This window comes from Phyllostomus discolor, chromosome 11 (genome assembly GCF_004126475.2).
Source record: "Phyllostomus discolor isolate MPI-MPIP mPhyDis1 chromosome 11, mPhyDis1.pri.v3, whole genome shotgun sequence".
In the NCBI taxonomy this organism is placed as follows: Eukaryota; Metazoa; Chordata; class Mammalia; order Chiroptera; family Phyllostomidae; genus Phyllostomus; species Phyllostomus discolor.
Genome location: NC_040913.2, coordinates 5,412,599 through 5,433,105, shown reverse-complemented (window position 1 = coordinate 5,433,105; position 20,507 = coordinate 5,412,599). Strand labels below are relative to the sequence as shown.

The following is a 20,507-nucleotide window of genomic DNA, read 5'->3' as shown; positions in this document are numbered from 1 at the left end:
CGGCCAACTTTGCATATGGGTGGGCCCTGCGCGCCAGCCAGATCTGGAATTTCATCAGTTCTTACCTCCTGTTTTGATACCTGACAGTCGGGGCTCTACCTAGCGTATGAGAACACTTGTACTCTAACGACACGGTCATTGCCTCTCGCTATTGACTTTTATTGTCAAGTGGCGAGCAACATGGTTAGTTACTAGAAAATGCTAACAGTTTCTTCATCTTTCATGCTTTCATTACTGGACTCTCAGTGGCTTGTTTACGATCACATTCGACCCCCCTTCCCCATGACAGTGTCGTGGAGATGGGGTGATTTGATTTGAAAAAAAAAAACCTGATTCTTGGAAACAGCAATTAATTCATACTGCTTAACTTGAACATTCGTACATATTAGTTTTCCAAGTAAATAAGTAAAATGCCTCGATAAACTTCCTTTTCTGCCAAAAACGTGTCCCCATCTGTGTTCTACATGGCAGCGTTTTTTAATTCAATACATATGTCCCTCTTTTTAGAAGCATGTTACGAGCTTTAATATGACACGGAACAGAAATGAAATAGTGAAAACACATTGTGTTTCGAGCATGAATGGAAAACCCAGATTGGTGACATTCAAAGAATTTAGGGTTTCATGTGCCATCCATTAATTTTATGGCAATTCTATGAGCCCTTAATGTTAGAAACATTTTAATTGTGATATGTATACGTTTTGGGGTTTGAGTTATTTTATTGCCTCAAAGGTAAAAACCTAGTGTTTAAAACAGGTTGGATTTTATCAAATAATCTGAAACGCCCCAGTTGGTAAAGGTGCTGTGAAATGCAATGAAATAGGCAAAAGGTTTTGGTCTGAGTACCAGTTCTGATCCAAATACAGCACTGTGCTAACTGTACGGCCTTGGGCAAACCACTCAACTTCTTCCTGTCTCTGTTTTCTTACCTGTGAAACTAGGGGTTTTGCTGAGACCAATAACAATCCATCACTCAGATACCACCATTGCTAACACTTTTAAATATTTTTTTAACTGATTAATTTTAGAGAGAGGAAGGGGAGAGAGAGAGCAACATCGATTTGTTATTCCACTTTAGTTATGCACTCATGATTCTTGTACGTGCCCCGACCAAGATTGGAACCCACAACCTTGGTGTATGGGGATGACACACTAACCCACTGAGCCACCTGGCCGGAGCTGCTAACACTTTTAGTGGCTGCAATGTCATGACAAATGATGTGTCCATTTTATTTTAAATGACCACATGAGACTCTACCTTATGGATAAACCATTATTCACTTAACCATTCTCTATTATTGGGCATTTAGATGATCTACACGTACAGTTTAGAATTCCTGTAGACACCCACAAGTCCACTCACACTCAGCCTTAAGTGAAGGGGCAGCGCATGCTGAAGCTGAGAAACACTGGTTCTTCATACCAGTTGAAAATATTGGCTGTCTGGTTCATGACTTGCCCAGCGCTTCTCCCCAGTTACAGGTGAGTAAGCATCGCATCTGTATGGCATGGACAAGGAATCTGATGTAGCCTGTGTCTTTTGCCCACTTAGGGCAAGATTATCTCAACCCTAAGTCTTAGTGGTCAGAGTTCATACTCCCAGTGTCCATGGATGGGACCCTCATTTAGCTGGTCTACCTCATCTTGCTGCTTTTCTTCAAAATGGTTATGATATTTTAATTTTTCCTGCTTGAGCAGTCCTTGTGTCCATCAAATACTTTTTTGTGTGTGTAATCCCCTCCCCCAAATATTTCAGTATGCATTGCTGACCAGTTAAGAGCAGCATGGTCTTAATTCAGACATCAAATATCATATAAAGGAAGATAAAGATAACAAACCATTTATAACTTCCAGGAATTTACCATCAAAACCATGTGCTCTAAGATGTACAGTGTCTGGTGTGTACATAGTAGGCACTCTATAAATATTTGCTGGAGGAACAACAAAACCCAAAGGAAATTATCCCTCAAGAGACACGAACGACTACCATATTCTGATATTACCACGGCACCACGTCACAGGCCAGTGAAGCCGAAGCTGACTTTTTTCAGGTGATTATTTTCTACGCACGTGCTGACGAAAGGCTGTTGTCGGTTGATGGCAGCACCTTCCGGTAATTCGGACGAAGTCCTGGAAGTGAGCGGTTTTGGGGAAAGGGAAATGTGAGTGAAGTAGGGTGCCAAGTGTCAGGACTGGGAGACGAGCATGTGGGCCGATCTCGTGTAAAATCTGCCTCCAGTGACCTATTCTGATGAGTCAGAATTCAAGCCAGGGTCGGTTTCGATGTGTGGTGTTTTGACAGCGAGGTGTACACGCAGATATTCCTGCCTGGGAATCGGTCACTGGAGACAGCATCAGTGAGAAGAAATTTCCCTTCTCATTGTAACTGTCCTTACCTGACATGAAACACTGTTCTTCTCTGTTTGGCCTAGTGTGCCAGCTAATAATGGGTAATCCTTAGAAAAAGCCTTCAAAGCGAACAGCTACCGCAAAAAATACTAACGGAGAAATGAACATTTTTTCTTTCAAGCAGAACTAGTGCCACCCTAAATACTCCGGCATCCTTCCAAGAGAGAGACAATATTTACATTTTTTTTGACTAAAAAACCCGAACTACGTCTTTTGTAATTTTTTTGCTTCCATTGTGTTACTATCACCATCATCTTTTTGTGTCTGCTTTTTAAAACCTTTAAATCAAAACTTCATTCAGTTCAGTGGAGTTCGTCTGATGAAAATGACTAAAATCTGGGGGGCTGACTGGAGAGCAACACACCTCGAAGTTTTATAGTGGTTTTCATATAGTGGGGTTACAGGATATTTGTAATTTTCCATCTGTGAACTGAGACTATGGGCAGGAAACCAGGACAGTGGCGTTCTAGCTCTGACCTTGGACAAATCCGCCAGTCTCTCTGTGCCTCAACTTCCCTATCTATAAGCTAAAGGGGATCACCAAGGTGATCACCAAGTTTATTTTCCACGTTCAGATTACGTAGGTGTAGCTGAAAAGAAAGTTCAGCTTGATACAACCTTTATGGAGGGCAATTTGGCAGCGTGTCTCAAAGTGACAAATGCGTTTAACTGCTGACACAGTGATGGCTTTTCCAGAAATTCCTCCTATATAGTTGGAAAGATGCGAGCTGAGTTATAGAAGGTTATTCATTACAGGATAGCTGGTGGTAGCTACAGACCCACAACAAGCACTCTGCACTTCACCAGCACCCAACGGTTCAGTTTGTGGATACATTCACCGCCATGGCAGGCAGCTGTAAACCAGAATATGCGAAGAAACAATTAGGCAGGATAGCACAGAATTCAAGATCTGGGCAGTCTGTAAGAAAGCTCCCTTAACCAAACCCTCTCACCCGACTGAGGCCCTGAAAAACCGGAATGGAAATGAAGGCAAGGCCAAATTTTTGCAGCTGACTTCCTCCGCCAAGAATGATGCACTAGAGCACCGCCTCTGTGCAGGGTGGGGTGCGGCCATCTGGATCCGGGACTGCCTGGGCAGAGGGTAATTGCAAAGGGTCGACTTTGCGACTCTCCTTTGAGCTCATCCTCGGGGGTGCTGAGGTCCCCTAGCGGCTGGCATTGGAAGCCCGAATGTCCGAATTTGATAGTAAACGCTAGGACACCACCAGAAGGGGGTTGTGAACCAACCCCATCCTCAATGCACCAGGCTCACGACCCCCACCCTAGCCCACCATCCCCGATATCAGTAGGAAGCTGCTGTGATAAGGGGATTTTAAAGAAGTAGGGGGCTGCACAAGGGAGCTGATAGAATGTCAAGGAAAAAGATAAATCTCCAAGTCTTCAAACTTTTAGAAAAGATGCCTAATTTTCTCAAGATGCTATTTTTTTTCCCCATTGGAAGAATTACCTGTAAGAAAGAGTTGAAAAAAAATTGGCAGCTGTCATTTTGGACAAGATATTTAAAACCCTACTGTCAATCTTCCCTCGTAAGTGATCCCACCCCTCCGAAAAGAAATGACTTCCATATTCCTCCTTAAAAGAAAAGAAAAAAAAAAAAAGCAAAACAAAACAGAACTTGAAAACTGTTTCTTCTGCTCCCTGAGACACAGGGCCGCTGTCTTCCTACCTTTGCCCCCCCCCCCCCCCCCCCCCCGCCCCCGATCTCGTCAGGACGTCCTAGACCTGGAACCCAGGTGGGGGAAGGTGGGGTGGGTGGGTGGGTTGGTTCACGCACGTGGCAAACAGCCTAAATTAGGAGCCTGGGGGTGGGGCAGGGCTACGCCCTAAGGCACTTGAGTTTTTTTTACATCTCAACACCTCACCACTTTCATTCTAAATAGCAAAGAAATGACAAGGAAACAGTTAAACTTAATTAGAGATAGATAATAAAGTGACAAGTTTCTCACTCAATGCCCCCCTTTCCCTGCTGTCCCTGGCTGACTCGGCGGGCAGGCTGAGGTTCCCACTGAGGGAATGAGGTCTAGGACACCTTTGGGACCGTCTGTGCGTGTGAAACAGGACTCCATGTGCCGGGCCGAGCCCTTTCCCCCTGATTTCTGGCCGTGGAGGTCAGGGATGGCCTGAGTGAACCCGGCTGGCGGGTGCTTGGCTGAACGACTGGCCCCGCACCAGACCGAACCGCAGAGGCTCAGCTAACGGGTGCGGAGGCGGTGGGAGGGTGTTCGACGCGCGGGCTGGACCGTCAGAACCCCGGCGCCGGGGGGCGTGCGCGGCCCACGCCGGGCCAGAGGGCTTGACAAATCGCGCAGAAAGAAAACAAAAAACCAAAACAAAACCCACCGGCAGCCCCACGTTTCTTTGCAAAGAAATCGTGGGTGGAGCTCACAGCCGGGCGGCTGAGAATTCCGAGAGGCCGCCCCCGCCCGCCCACCCGCCCACCCGGCGCCTCCGGACTCGGCGCGTCCCTCCCGGCCCCCGGGACCCGCTCAGGGCCCGGAGAGGAGGTCGAGGTAGAGCGCGAGACTCGTTCCGGTGCTTCCCCAGGACCCGGCTCTGCTCCTCGGTAGTAAACAAAGTGTCGCTGCCGCCTCCACGCCGGCTTGCCTCCTAGCAATCCGACACCGAGAGGGCGAGAGACTCACGGAACGCTCGAGCATTACCAGAAAATAATAACATCCAAAAGGAGAGCGAGTGTGAACGAGAAAAACACCCCGCTACCCCCCACCAACCCACTGCCGCCTCCCGGTGGAAAACCGGCCCCCGCCCCGGCCGGCCACCACTGGCTGCCTCCGCGGCGGGGCCGCGCGCTCATTGGCCGCGGTGGCTGTCAGTCAGGGGCGGGCCGACGCGCGCGCCGCGGCGGGCGGGGGGTGGCGGCAGATCCCGTAAGTCGAGCGGCCGCGTAGTAGCTGCTGCCTCCGCCGCCGCAGCCACATTCAACAGGCAGCAGCGCCGTGGTCGCGCTGCGGAGAGCGAGCGGCCCGCGGCGTCCGTCCGTCCTCCGGCCCGCGGGCCCTGTCATCAGGAGCGCGGCGCCGGTGCCGCCCGCGCCCGGCGACCCCGGCCTGCCGTCCCGTCGGTGCAGCGGACCCAGAGGACTCTAGATGTTGATGGACTCGCGAAGTTAAGTTCTGGGCTCGCGCCTCCACTTCGTCGCTTCTTCCTCCGGGTTTCCGTCCTCTTGCGGCGGCACCGACCTCGCTCCCAATCTCGGACCAGCTCTTCGCGGCTCCCCCTTCCTTTGGCTGCCGGTGCTGCGCGCTACCCCTTCTCGGCTCTCCCGCGGCTGGGGGAGGGGCGGGGGTCACCATGGCCGAAGCGCCCCAGGTGGTGGAGATTGACCCGGACTTCGAGCCGCTGCCGCGGCCGCGTTCGTGCACCTGGCCGCTGCCCAGGCCGGAGTTTAGCCAGTCCAACTCGGCCACCTCCAGCCCGGCGCCGTCGGGTGGCGCGGCCGCGAACCCCGATGCCGCCGCGGGCCTGCCCTCGGCGGCCGCTGTCAACGCGGACTTCATGAGCAACTTGAGCCTGCTGGAGGAGAGCGGGGACTTCCAGCAGGCGCCCGGCTCCGTGGCGGCGGCCGCGGCGGCGGCGGCGGTGGCGGCGGCGGCAGCCGCAGCAGCGGCCGCCACTGGGGGGCTGTGCGGGGACTTCCAGGGCCCGGAGGCGAGCTGCCTGCACCAGGCGCCGCCGCAGCCCCCGCCGCCCGGGCCGCTGTCTCAGCACCCGCCGGTGCCCCCTGCCGCTGCCGGGCCGCTGGCTGGGCAGCCGCGCAAGAGCAGCTCGTCCCGCCGTAACGCGTGGGGCAACCTGTCCTACGCCGACCTCATCACCAAGGCCATCGAGAGCTCGGCGGAGAAGCGACTCACGCTGTCGCAGATTTACGAGTGGATGGTCAAGAGTGTGCCCTACTTCAAGGATAAGGGTGACAGCAACAGCTCGGCGGGCTGGAAGGTGAGTGGCCTCGGGGGTGCGTGGCCAGACCGGGAGAGGGGGCGCCGGGACCCCACCTGCGCCTGAGATCGCGGTGGGGCGTATGAGGGGCGGTTGTGCAAGTTTGCTTGTCCTGCAAGTGCAGGGCACGGGTGCAGGGAGCGGGCGAGAACTGGCACAGGTGGGTGGTGGGCTTGCCCGGGACCAGTTGGGGGACACGAGTACAGTAAGTGCGTGCGCGCGCTCAAGTGAAAGTTGGAGTGGGATGGGGACCGAGCCCGTTTAAGGGAGTGAAGAAAGTACGCCAAGAAGTGGACATCAGAGAAGGCACAAAAGTTCCCCAGTGAAAGAAGGGGGTTCACTGGGAGTTGTTTTCCCCCCACGGCCCGCGCAGATTTGTGCGGCCGCTCCTTAACCTCCAGAATCTCAGGGTTAAGGGCGGCTCCTTTCCGACCTGTGGCGCGCGACCTCCCAGCTTGGGCCGCGCTGGGGAGCCGTTTCCGCCGCCCTGGGCCGGGATGGGCGCGGCGAGGGGCGTCGGAGCCCCGCCAGCGAGGGACGAGGCTTGCAGGTGGAGGGGATAGGCGCGAGCTCGTCTGTGGGGGTTGGCCGCTCAGTTTTTGGAGGCCGGTGTGCATTTTGCTTTGTTTTGATGGTATCCGAAGTGGACTTAAGTGGAGGGAATCGGGCCAACCCAGAGGTAACGCATGCGACACGTGCAGTGGGGTGGCCACCGCCTGCGGAGCCGTGGCGCCGGGCCGCGCAGGACGAGCTAAAGTTCAAGTGTGACCCTCGGCGGGGGCGGAGGCGGGAGCTGACGACCGCGAGGGAGGGGCCGAGGGCGCAGGAAGCGAGCGCCTTTAAAGGGCCAGCGCGGCTTTCCGCTCGGCTCTGGGGACTACGCGGTCTGCGCTGAGCTATGCAAGGAAGTGCCCGAACTCTTGGCCTCTCCGGTGGCCCCAGGCCCTTTCATCAGCAGGGAGAGCCCCCCCGGGTGTCCCGGGCTGGAGGCCTGTGCGTCCACCTTCTCTCTCGCTTTGCCACCTCTGTGTTACCACCGAGCGCGGAGAAACAGATCTGAAGGCCTCATCCTGACTGTACAGCCTACTACAAAGATAATCATAATCTTTGCAGCATAATCTGTAATACGCAGTTGTTACACCGGGATGACTTTACACATAGTCATTCCTGTGGTTACTGTGTGTCAAAAAGGTTAAGTTACTCACATCGTGTTGAGGTTCCTGGAGAAGGGCACAGGATTTTATTTTTTTCCAGAGTGAGTTTTAGAGTAAAGTTATCACTTACAACTTAAGGGCTAGGCACCCATGCTATTTATCAAGTGTTTCAAAAAGGCAAAAGTGCCTCCTTAGTAGATTTGTAGTTGTGAGTGGGCGAAACAGTTTATTCTTCTATTATCTATTAATTGTATTATTTTCCACAAGAAAAACTGTAAACCTACTTTTGCCCCCAGCCTGTATTAAGCCACAACGTCGGGATTGTCTGCCAAATCCAGTTTTATTTAACATTTGAATATATAACTGCTGCCTTTACTTGCCCATTTATCATCTGCTTGGGCTATGATGAAAAGCATTTGCCATTTTAAAATAATTTTTCTTTTGCCACTTCAAGTACAGGGTGTACTGACATCATTCTTCCCCTCTTGCGTCCTTGGATGTGGATACAACCTGTTTAAGCTTGTTGGAGTGCCCGAGTTTTGGTATGATTTTAGTTTTGCCTCTCAAATGGTCTTAAGTCAGGGTATTATCCTTAAATTAGGAGTCTGTCTAAACTTTTAAGATTTAGTGCTTAGTAAAGAAACAGATAATAAAGCCATATCATCCCCCAACTATTTGTATTAGGTTATTGTTCTGATTTTTTTTCCCCCAAATGCAATTATACTTTTACCATTTTTAAAAGTTTACCTAACAGAACTGGCAGACCCATTAAGTGTTAGGGTTTGGTGTCAGACCCGGAGGCCCAGGGGCAGCTCCAGGTAGCAGTCTGGTGGGGCTTCGGGAGGCGGCAGACCGCAGTTCTCAAGTGAGTAAATGTTTCAAGTGTGATCAGGAGTCAGTTGGTGCAAGTCAGATTACAGCAAGTGCGTTTTCACTTTGAGTAAAAGGGTATTTTAAGAAGAAAAGAAAAGACAAAAAGACATGAGGTGTTCTAACTCATAAGTAGTCTTATGGTTAGGGTTTTCATAAAAATGAGTTACTTGTTAAAACCAAGTTTCACTCGGATCTGAAAGATTCTCCTGTTTTAAACATTCAGAAAAGGGAGAAGTTGAGTTCTAAAAGGCAAATCAACCAAAAACGTAACTGTTTTAGCACGGAGGAGCTGCTGCTTTGGAACACTTAGGTATTTCCTGTGATTTACTACTGGGAATTAGACTGAATCTTTAATTAAACATAGTTTCTGGTGCTTTACTTCCTATGGCTTGCCCGAGAATTTGAAAGTCATTTGCATGGATAAAGTGGTTGGAGAGCTGTTAAAGAGCTCAGAAACGGCTAGTTCCTTAAATACTGGTTGTGTTTTGGGGACTAGCATTTTGTGTTTGTGGGGATGGCACCTTCATTCTCCCCTACGCTTGTTTTCACACTGGCTACAGCTGTCATGAGACTGCACGCCAAGTAGAAGCCGAGGCCTTTGGAAAACCCGGGATCTTTTAAACCGTGAACGGTGTTTATAAATAGTGAAACTTCATTTCCATGACCTTTTTTCCCCCCCACACACATAGAAAGCTTTCTAGAGTTTGGGAAGTAGTATTGTGTGTTCTGGCTCTATTTTGTGTGTGTGGGGCGGGGAGGTACATGGCAGTTCTGAGTTGACTTTTGTTTTTTTTGTTTTTTTTTTTGTTTTTTTGCTATTATTTGGGACACTTAATTTAGGTTAACTGAATGTTTCCAACACACAAGACTCAACACATGTTAAGGAACATTTAAATGGTTTATTAGGAAGTAACTCAGATAGTCTTTCTGTTGGAATGAAGTTTCTTTAATTGGGTCCGTGAGCTGAGAGTGTGTTTTCTTGCATTTTAAAGTTCGTGTCTGCTTCGTAAGTGACTTGGGGTTGGAGCTGCATGTGAGTGACTGGCTGTACCGAGCCAGAGATGCACGGCAGGAAGATGGCTGCTCTCCTTGCAGAGCCACTTTCGACTTAGAGAATCCTGGCGTGGCCGGCTTCCAGGTGGCTACTGAAATAGCCTGCAAGAAATCCCTCTTGCAGTCAGGTGAAAATTGCAATCTATGCATTTGAAAGGAGCATGAGGAAAGAGATTAAAATTGGTTGATGGGATTATGCAGCCCGGTATATCTTATCTGCTCAAAGGTAAAAACTGTGTGAGACGGATACTCGCACAGTATGTGTCTTATGGTGAGATACTTTGTTCAGAAATTTAAAAAATAGATGCCAAGTATAAATATGTTCAGACTTAGAAGAACTTTGTGGTTTTTACTTTTTATTTTTTTGAACTGACTATATAGAGAGAGTGAGGGGGGAAAAAACCACATCAGTTTGTTCCACCTGTCTATGTCTTCATTGGTGGTTTCTTGTTATGTGCCCTGACCAGGAGTGAGCTCACGCCTTGGCTGGTGTATCAGGATGACGCTGTAACCAGTTGAGCTACCTGGCCAGGGCAAGAACTTGATTTTTATTTTACCTATGTTTTTGTGTATGGCAGGAGGGGTGCCTTCTGTTTTTGAATGATACTGAGCTCTTTTTTTTTTTTTGTAAGTGGCAAACATTTGAATATTGGAAAGAAAGGTTTTAAAATTTTCATGTAAACTTTAAAAAAGGTTCAAGTTTGTGGAGACCTTCCCAAAACTGCTGAGAGGCTATCGTGTTGGCAGTGGACACCAGTATTGCCGGATACTGTGCTCTGCACACGGAATCCAAGCGGACATTTGAAGTGAAGTTGAGGGGAAAGAATATTCAGCAGTTAGTTAGAATCCCCAGTTGGCTGGAAACTTTTTGCCTGTCTTAAGAGTTTTTCATCCAAACTCCTAAACTGCAATTCTGCATGACTTTCTAAGAGAACAGCTGTCTGTATTTGCCTGGAATTTCTTTGGGAAGCCTGAACTATTTGTATTTTTCTGGAACACTCTGCCCTTGGAAACTACCCAGTACCCTGGCATCATGGGAATTTACTTGGCTTTTTTTTTTTTTTTTTTTTTTTGGTCTCTGTGTGTGCTGTAACTTTGGTGCTTCCTGGAATCCTCTTGGAAAGGCAGTATAACCTCCGTGGTGATTGGAGAGAGCGGAGGAGTTTGCAAATGTATGCAGCATTAGCGAGCCCAGAGTGGATTCCGTCCAGCTTGCCTGCAGCTCAAGATTGGCCTTGGCCTTCGTAGGAGCAACGTGCAGAGACTTGCCCCGTTGGCCGGGCCCCTGAGACCTCCCCCGGGCCAGATAACCGCCTTTTCTCTGTGCATACAAAATTCTGAAGTTGCTGCGGTTGTTCTCACATATGAGACACAGAGGACCAAATGGACTTGGGGAAAAAAATGTTTATTTTGGTGTCTGAGGGTTGCAGGTTTGCATTGTAAGGGATATATGCCGCAGAGACATGCACTCAGGTGTGGGAGAGTTCTCTCTTTTGGCCGACTCCTGGCGAGGACTAACAAAACTCGTCGTGGCGCAGAAGTTCTTGGCAGAGGAACGCTGTGTGGTCTTCTAAAGAACGCATGAAGCAAGATAATACATTTTTGTATGTCGGTGATTTCATATGGCTCCACCTTTTAGAAAAACGCTTTTTTCACTAGCATTTCACTTTCTTCCACTCAGCACACACATGGTTTATCAATCTACCTTTGGGCGAAAGCCCTGTAAATACTGTGTCTTGGGTTGAGTTATCCTTGCCACTTGGAAGGCATTTGGGCGGCCTTCCTTTTTTAAATTGCCGTTTCCCCTATCTCACTGCTTTGATATAAGCTAAAGAAAACACACAGTAGTCTGGATGTTAAGCCACATAGAATTAGAATGCTACATCTGCGGTGCCTTTCAGTGTGTTATTTAGTGAATTTTCACTTTAATGTGTTACTGAAGGACATACATTCAACATGTGTCCTTTATTCAGGCTGTATTCATTAAAACAAAAACAAAAACAAAACCAGACAGAGCTGCCGGACGAGCCTCTGCAACCCCAGGCCCGTGTTCCGATGACTGCCGGGGCTTCCCTCCTGACTGTCGGTACAGCACCCAGGCTGCGAGGAAGCCTCCCCGGTCGCGTGTCGTGTTGGCCACCCTTTCTGTGCAAGTGCTCTCTCCTCGTGCACTCCACCGCATTGTCCTGTCCTGATCCTCACTCCTCCTTCTGACTTCTCTAGTGGGTTTGTTTACTCAGGACTGTCCTTTTCCTGTGCTCCGTCACGAGCAGGAGGTCTTTCCAGAATGTGTCCAGCCATGTACTATGAGAAATAGAGACATTTTTTGAAGAAGATATAAAATATAAGAAATACTGTACACAGGACAAGGACACCTCAGCCCCCTTTAAAGTAGGCACCTTGGGACCTCACACGGTTCTCCCAGTCGCCATCAGCTGCCCCGTCGTATTTTCGTGGATCTCATCGAGGGTCTGAAATCTCTTCCCTTTTCAGCGGTGACTTTAGTTTTGGGAAAAGCCAGAAGTTGCAGGGCAGGGCTATGTCAGCTGGGTGTAGCGGGGCTAAGTCAGCTGGGTGATTTGATGTTTTGCCAAAAACTCCACATGAGATGTGATGCATGAGTGGGCATGTTGTCGTGATGAAGCTGCCAGTCACCAGCTGCCCATTGCTACAGCCTTCTGGATCATCGGAATGGTTTCTGGGGGGGAATGTTTAAGCCTAACGCAAAATTTGATGCAGATTTGTTGCTCTACTTGTTCAGTCACTTTGAATGTGATGGCCACACAGTATACAGGTGGTCACTCAGTGGTGTCTACCGCCCCCCTGACCAGTACAGTGAAGTCATCCTTGTTCACACATGTGCACTCTAGTCCACTTCCCATTGGCTGCCAGGGGACACCGATGTGGTACAAACCTTTCTCCTTATATTAACAGTGGCTGGGCTTTCCCCAGACGGACCTCGTGCACCTTGAAACTAGTTGTGTTCTTTTTCCCTGGTTCTTTTCCAGGTGACCTACCCCTCCACTGTTCTATGTCTCCAGGTACCCAAAGGCCGACAGTGTCCCACTCCCACCTCAGATCCAGCCGTCTAAACCCACGCACATCGTATGTCCTTTCTCTCGGCCCAGGCCCCTGCCTAGAGCCCCCTGATTTGGCGAATGGCCTCCTTAGTGCTTTCCCTGGTTTCAGACCTGGGTGTCCTCTTCAGCACCCTCTTCTTCGCGGTGCAGGGGCCCCGAGTCTGCCAGCGCTTCTTTCTTGGAGCTTCTTGAGACTTGCACACCCCGGTCTGTAAGCGTCCCCTAGATCACCTCTTCGTTCAGGCCTGCGCCGCACTCGCCCTAGGATTTGGGCCATCTCTACTGAGAGCTCCACAAATTTTGCTTATTAGCCTTCAAGGCTCGAGTTGGTTCCACCAACTTTTATCCTTGGCTTGTGCTGGAAGGCATTGTTGCTTTCCCTGAGTAAACTCCTTACTCACACTTAATTTAACTGAAATGTCTTCATGCTTCAGCATCTTAGCTATATTGTAAATATCTGGTTGGGGGAAATTTTTTTTCTTAACATATGGGCGTTTTTTTATGTCAGCTTCCTGTTTTCCAGATGACCATAATCTGTGTTATGCGAGAATAATTTTATTAATATGAAGCACAGTGGTTATGTTAGGGTTTCAAGAGATGGTCAGAGCCATTTTCTCCCATTTGTGGGATGATTATTGTGTGTAAGATGTACTACATGCACTTGAATGGTTGAAAAATTGTTCACGCTTGGATCCTTTAGGGAGCTAGAAAGGGTTAAATGCCCTTGAGGAAAATGGAGTTCTTAATCGGCCGTTGAGGCCCACCTTGAAAATGGGATGCTCTTCTCCCAAGATGTCATTATAAAATTTTTCATGCGTTCAGCGATGTTGAAAGCATTCTATGTTGAACACCCATCTACCTACAACCTAGTTTCACGACTGCCATTTGTTACACTTCCTGTATCGTGTATCTTTCCGTGGGTACATCCGTCTTTCTGTCCTTCAGTCCATCTTACCTTTAAATTCATTCATTCATCTATTTATTTATTTTTAAAAGATTTTATTTATTTCTAGAGAGGGAAGGGAGGGAAAGAGAGAGAGAGAGAGAGACATCAATGTGCAGTTGCTGGGGGCCGTGGCCTGCAAACCAGGCATGTACCCTGACTGGGAATCAAACCTGTGATGTTTTGGTTTGCAGCCCGCGCTCAATCCACTGAACTGTGCCAGTCAGGGCTAAATTTATTTTTGGAATTATGGCCTGGCATTCATGAAGATGTGAAAATAGGGGCCATGTCAGTTTCTCCAAGTGCTGGACACATGAAGTACAGAAAGGTTAAAAAGTGTAAGGAGGAGTCAGTGTCAGTGTCAGACTGAACTTGGACTTGATTATGAAAGTAATACTTGTTAGAACACCAAATTTTTCTGTGAAACCGTATGTTTGTTTTTGCAATGTAAGAAATTATAAAAATAGGATTACATTTTTAGTTTTGAAAGTGCAACTTTTTAGAAACTTGCTCATGTGTGAATACAGAGGCCGTGGAATGCACTTGAAAGCCGGTAGTATGCCACATTTTTGTTCATCCTCACCTGAGGATGTGTGTTTATGGGTTTTAGAGAGAGAGGAAGGGGGAGGAGAGAGAAAGAGAAGCATCGATTGGTTGCTTCCCATACGTGCTCCAGCTGGGCTGCGTGCCCTGCCCAGGGGTAGAACTTGCCACCTCGTGGCTACAGGATGACGCTCCAACCAACTGAGCAACCTGGCCACGGTATACTGCGTTTGCAGTTTTTTCATTTTTCAATTACAGTTGATATTCAGTATTATTTGGCAGTAAGCTGCATTTGATTTAAAACTACATATAGAATTCGGGAATACATGGAACAGATTACGTGATTGACTTTATGAATAGTGGGCATTTAAAAAATATTTAGCTTTTTGCCTGGTGTGTTCTTTAAAATTAACTTTCATGCCCTGTGAGCAGAGTGATACACACGAAGACATATCACTAGTGAACATAATTCTTGGGTTTTTTTTTGTGGGGGGGGGGGGATGAAATTAGCATTCTTAAAATATAGTCAGGGCAAATGTGAGAGAAAGGTATATTGACTTAAAAAGATGCTTTAAAAATATTTTTAAAGATTTTGTTTATTTTTATTTTTAGAGAGGGAAGGGAGAAAGAGAGAGAGAGAGAGAAACATCAATGTGCAGTTGCTGGGGGCTGTGGCCTGCAACCCAAGCATGTGCCCTGGCTGGGAATCAAACCTGTGATGCTTTGGTTCGCAGCCCACTCTCAATCCACTGAGCTACGCCAGCCAGGGCTAAGGTGCTTTAAAATTTAAATGTCGGTTTTAATACTGCGTTAGCTAAATATTAGATGTCCTCGATATAGTAGATCTTTATCCTCTAACTCGAGTACAGGAATAAAGAAGATTACAATGAGATGCTTCAACAGCTCCAGGGGAGGTTAAATTTGGGTAGGCTTAACCCCCAAATTAATGCCAAGCAGGCAGACATAGCAGAATACTTGGAGTGAGAATGACTAGCTTGTCACGATCTAAAAGGTTCATGCAGTAAAAACTGTGGCGTGGCATACTGAAAGGCACAAATACAGAGTTATTAAAGCTTATTGGCCATTTTGGAAATGATAAACGTTGAAGAAATGTACAAAGCTATTTTACTATCATGTTTGCACCTGGAGTAGCAGACTACATTTTATTTAACAGGTCCTCTGCCTGGGGTTGGGCGTCAGTGATACAGAAGTAGACCGAATAGGTCACTACTGGGAGGTTTTTACTAAATGTGTAAGTTATTTTCCACGTGGACACGATAGCTTTCTAAGCACACTTGCCTGATTGCTAATGATGTCAGGGACATCATCGGTCAACCCAACCAGGAGACAGTATGGAATTGGCCGATCCAATTTTTTCCCCATTATTGTCTGTGGGTTGAGTGACCTTCAGGATTGCAGCACGTCTTTGCTCTCTTTATTCCCTAAGGGGAGAGAAACGTGTAAAGACATCCTTTGGTTTAGTCTCGTCTCAGTGCTGACGTTGCCCGAGAGGCGTGGGGTCTCAGCCCCTCTGGGAGGAGAGGCCGAAGCCGGTTGGTAGATGGCCGGGGCTCAGGTGGTTTCTACTCAGGTAGCCTGTCCCAGCTGACACCGAGTCACCGAGTTCTTTAATTTTTAGGGACAGTGGATGGCACCTCTAAAGCATGTGGCTCCTTAGTCTGCACTGCAGCGTCTGTGACTGGGGATGTGCTGTGACCCCCAACAGGCCCTGTGCCTCTTACACACGCCTCCCTGCAAGCCACGTGCATGCACGTCCGAGGCTGCTACCGTACAGAGATCCAACCTCTGTCTGGAACTTTGACACCTAAAGTGAAAATATTTTCCTGCTGTGATTATCACCCCCCCCCCATGATATTCGTCTCAATTATAATGTTGTTTTTGTGGCTTAAGTTACAGAACTGACCGTAGTGCTAAACGCCATGAATTTAACAACCCTGAAGATGCTGCCCAACTCATGTTATTCAAGCAAAACGCGGGGGGGGGGGGTAGGGGTTGATTAAGCCTCAGAGTTGAGAAAAAATGTTTTTCTGTTTACAGCTATGATCCTGAAGTTGTTACAGACTTACCTTTGCCCTGCTGGTGAGGGGCCTGGGGATCGTTTGCTGACATAAACATTTGAAAGTAGCTAAGCGAACTTGGCCTCAGGAAGGGGAGGGGACCTCGGTGGGTGCATTTTGTAACTGCAGTAAAAAAAAGAAAAGAAAAAAAAGAAAGAGCTCTCAAAGAGCATGACGGTAACCCTGTCAGTCTTACCCGGACTCCACGCAGGAGGAGGAAGAGGAGAACCAGTTTGGGTTCTGTGGGGTATAAAGAAGATCTTGTCAGTAGCTTCTGATTCCTGCAGTGGTTACCTGCGATCTTTGTGTTTCCTCCTGAGCCCCCCACCCCAGCCCAGCCCACCCCCGATCAGTTTCCCACTTTTACTCGAGAACATTAATTAACGTGGTACCTTTCCTCCACCAGCACGGCGCCCAGAGGCCTGTGTGCGGTGACGGAGAGACCTGTCCTCGGAAGGAGGAAGCCCTGCAGACAGAATGGGCGGGCGGGAGGGGCTGTATCTGCAGGGGCGGCCGGGGTTGCAGCGAAACGCGCTTGCCCTTCATTTTGCATCCGAAAAGAAACGCATTTGGATTTCAAATCCAGTTTGGAGAGATAAATTATAGTTGGATTGCATAATTCCTAGGCTTGTAAATAATGTGCTCTTCAAGGCTCGAAAACAAAATAACCACATAAATATTTGCGAATGGTCTATACAAGTAAATATCAAAGACCTCAGCCTGGTGGTCTGGATGCTAGGTCAAACTCAATGGTTTGGGTATGGTTTAGCTAGAGACTTTTATTTTGCCAGATTTTCGAAGTAGTGACTGTCAGATGTGAGTTTTATTGCACTATTTTCTCAGGAGAGGAATATTTTTCAGCTGTTCTCATATAATCTTAAGTGTAGGATTGCATTAAGATAAATGCATCAAGACAGGTGCATTCACTCACCACAGTTTTTATCTTAGATGATGTAGTTTCTTGTCTCTGCGAGGCTTAATTTGCAGAATCACTAATTTGTCACACCAGGGAGGGTTGCGAGTCAGGTTTCAGCCAGCGGTTTTGTACTTGGAATAGAGGAGAAACCCAGCTACCTTCAGGCAAGTATGACATCACCTGTCTGCAGCCTGGGGACCCCCTGCCTTGAAGGGGGCTGAGGGAGAGGTGGGGAGGGGGACTTGCCGAACTTGTAAATATCGGCTGCGGGGTGTTCGCTCAGCACTAGGCTGGGTGCTTTCTCCTAAACCCTCTCTGAGCCCTTTCTCTGGATAGGTAGGTAAGCGTCCCATCACGAAATTTGCATGCAGTGAATGCGAAAGCTTCCTTTGGATCATCCTCTTTTTATGTAATCTGTGACTGAATTGGTCTCTCTCCTGGATACTTTAACTTTATCTTTAGTAGCTCGTTACGACATTTGCATACATTGAATGTGGAAGATTCCTGTCCTCTCAATTCTCTCTTGTTACCTGTGTGTCCGAGGTGGTTTCTTGAGCCATTGTAGAATCCATGAAATAGAATGGTGTAGTACCTAGATTTCTCCTTACTTATATATATATATATATATATATAATATAACAGTTATATTAATGCATTTGTATTAACACTGATTTTAAGCACCGTATTTGATGGGTTTACGTTTTAGATGAGGCCACCAAAATGGTATTTATTGCTGTTGGCTAAGAAGTTCGTTTATTTTTTTCCATACCAGGACTCGAGCGGTGCTTATGTGTCTGTAAGTTCATTTGAAACACTTTTGTTAGAGTATGATGACAGCCGTCATAATCAGCTCATAATCAGTGTGCACTAAAAAAATACCAAAATTGGTGAATTTTTGTGCAGCCATTTTAATATTGAAGATGGAAGAAAATATTTGGCGTATTACGCTTTCTTATTTCAAGAATGGTGAAAAACGCAACTGAAATGCCAACAAAATAATTTGTGCAGTGTATGGATAAGGTGCTGTGTCTGACTGAACATGTCAGAAGTGGTTTGCAAAGTTCCTTGGTACTATTGACATTTTGGCCAAATAATTCTTTGCTGTGGGACCGTCTTATGCATTGGACGATGTTTAGCAGCACCCTTGGCCTCACCCACTAGAAGCCAATAGTGGGAGACAGCCGGCATACTCCAAATATCCAAATCGATACAGTTATTGGTGACAATGAAAAATGTCTTATTTTATAGAAAAAAAAAACCCTACACGGACTTTTTGGCCAACCCAATATTTTTTGTTCTCTTCTGAAGTACTTGGGATAACTTAAAATGAACAATAAGGAAATTTATTAGGGCTGACAATTTCCGTAGTTTGTATCTTGATGGTATTTGCATCCTCTTTTTTGTTGTTGTTGTTTGGTTTTGTGATGGATGCCCTCCCAGCTGTGCTCACATTGCCCCCCCGGTAGTCCTGTCGCGTGTTTCTTGGAGGGGCTGGGTATTTTCTTTAAATGCCATTTCAACATCTTTGATAACGACCGAGAACAGACTTGAAAAAGTAAGTAAAAGAAAAGCGGAACGCAGGTGATTAAAATTGAATTTAAAAGTATGGCTGTCACAAACTTCAAGAACCGCCCTGCCCACACCTCAGCGTGCGGGGGCTCGCCCCTCTCCGTCTGTCACCGCCCTTTCCGAGGGGGCCCTTGTCCACCCTCCGAATTTCTCACGGTGGCGGCTCCCTCACGGGTACCTGTTTTCAAAGCCGCCTGTTCGTCGCGGTTGAGTTTCAAGCCGTGTAATAAGTAGTTTGAATATTAAAGTAGGCGCCGCTGAATTCCTGAGTGTGGTTTCTTTATTTTCAGCCGAAGGTGGAGGGCGTGGGAGACGGAGAGTGCCGTGGAGACAGTCTTATACCGACACACAGATGTAGCCCCTGTTTATGCCGAGGGCTCTTTCGCCATGAACTATGGGCTGGTGACGGGTTGAGGTTAATTTCAGAATCTATATTGCTTTTTGACTGCCTGCCTTACAAATTGCATGTCCAAGAGAATTAAGAAAAAAATTATTGTGCCATGTGATTCCATTGAACAAGGTAAATGATCTTGGGGTTGTATCGGATGTTGAAGGCATTCACAGAAGACCCTACTTAATTTCTTTTGTGATGAAATTGCGGAGTCGCTCCAATTAAAGACAAGCTGTGTGTTGATGGCTGTGGCTGGTAGGCGAACGTGACTCCCACCTGTGTTTATATAAAAGGCAAGAAGAGAAAGGGAAAACACAGTAAATGAAGGAAGTCTTGAGCTGAGATCTATTCTACTTCGATTGACAGCTCAGGGCCTCCAATTAAGCCTCATTTACACTCCCCGCCCTCATTTGTGTTTCAAATAACTTTTACAAGAAGCCTGGGAGGAAAGAGTGATTGGGGAGGGGGGTTGGGTAAAGTGAAAATTTAAAACATTTTGGAGTCTAGGGTGACAGATGCATCTGAGGGGTTCCTTTCATGGCTCGATTATTCGGGACCTTTCACTGTGAATACACCCCTGGGAATTAAATTGGAGACCTCCTCACCCCTTTTATCAAGCTTGCTTCTGTCTGTTTCAGGGACTCAAAGAAATGATGTTGAAGGTGATTAAGCATCATCACGGGCGACCTGCCTTTGGTGCAAAAACGCTCCCCGCTTCTGGTGCGGCGTGCTTGCTCCCCAGGCCCCCAGCTCCTTCCTCCGGCCCGAGCCGAGTTAGCAGCCTGCTCCCTGAGGGACAGCACGGGAGGATCTCACTGATATGAGCATAATGACTTGTTAGGCCACATTTATTGTGCAAATGAACTTGAATGTCACCAGGGCAGCTCACCTACCTAGGCTTAAAAACTTCTGAGTTTTAATGCCCCTTCCATATTTTTTATTAGGTTATATAGCTTTTGGATTTATAGGTTCTCTTATTCTGGCTATAACTATGTTAATAGTATTTTTTGGCCAAATATGGGGCGTGACCTTTGACATCTTGCCTGACGATGCCTGGGAATTTGACAGCCTTCAGTTTAAATGGAATTCCCTTTGTTTCCTGTGATAGCATGGGGGAATACACTTTTGGCTGTTCGGGCCAGAGGTGGAGGAAGACAGGAAATAAGCAGAATTGGAGCACACAAAGAGGGTATTAATTATTTCTGCTGGGTGTGGTTTAGTTGGCATGCTTTTTTATAGGAGTCGGCCTACAGAAGTAGCCAGTGCAGAATACAAAGAAAATGCGCTAATACGTAGTTTTGTTTTCTTTGACCTGGACTTGGTTTTTGGCCCGTGGACATTTTAGCGTGTTTGACCTGTTTTGCATGTAGGTACACGTGATAGGAAGAACTAGCCCCCTGTGCTGTCTTGGCGACGCCTTTGCCAGTCCTGAGTGGACGCTTTTCCCCGGGGGGTGGGGTGGGGGGGGAGGATTTTGCTGTTACTAAAAGTTTACACGTTTGATTGTTTCCTCACTGTAATTG

At 47.6% G+C, this 20,507-nt stretch overlaps 1 protein-coding gene across 2 annotated transcripts in view; it reads left to right on the top strand.

The window, feature by feature from the left end:
* Nucleotides 1–5,296: 5,296 nt before the first annotated feature.
* FOXO1 (forkhead box O1) overlaps nt 5,297–20,507 on the top strand; it is an 84,175-nt gene continuing 68,964 nt past the window's right edge. For both annotated transcript variants that reach the window (XM_036011213.1, XM_028526559.2), the window contains exon 1: nt 5,297–6,384. In XM_036011213.1, the coding sequence (XP_035867106.1) occupies nt 5,740–6,384 (645 nt within the window). In that variant the 5' untranslated portion in view covers nt 5,297–5,739. The remainder of the gene's footprint in view (nt 6,385–20,507) is intronic.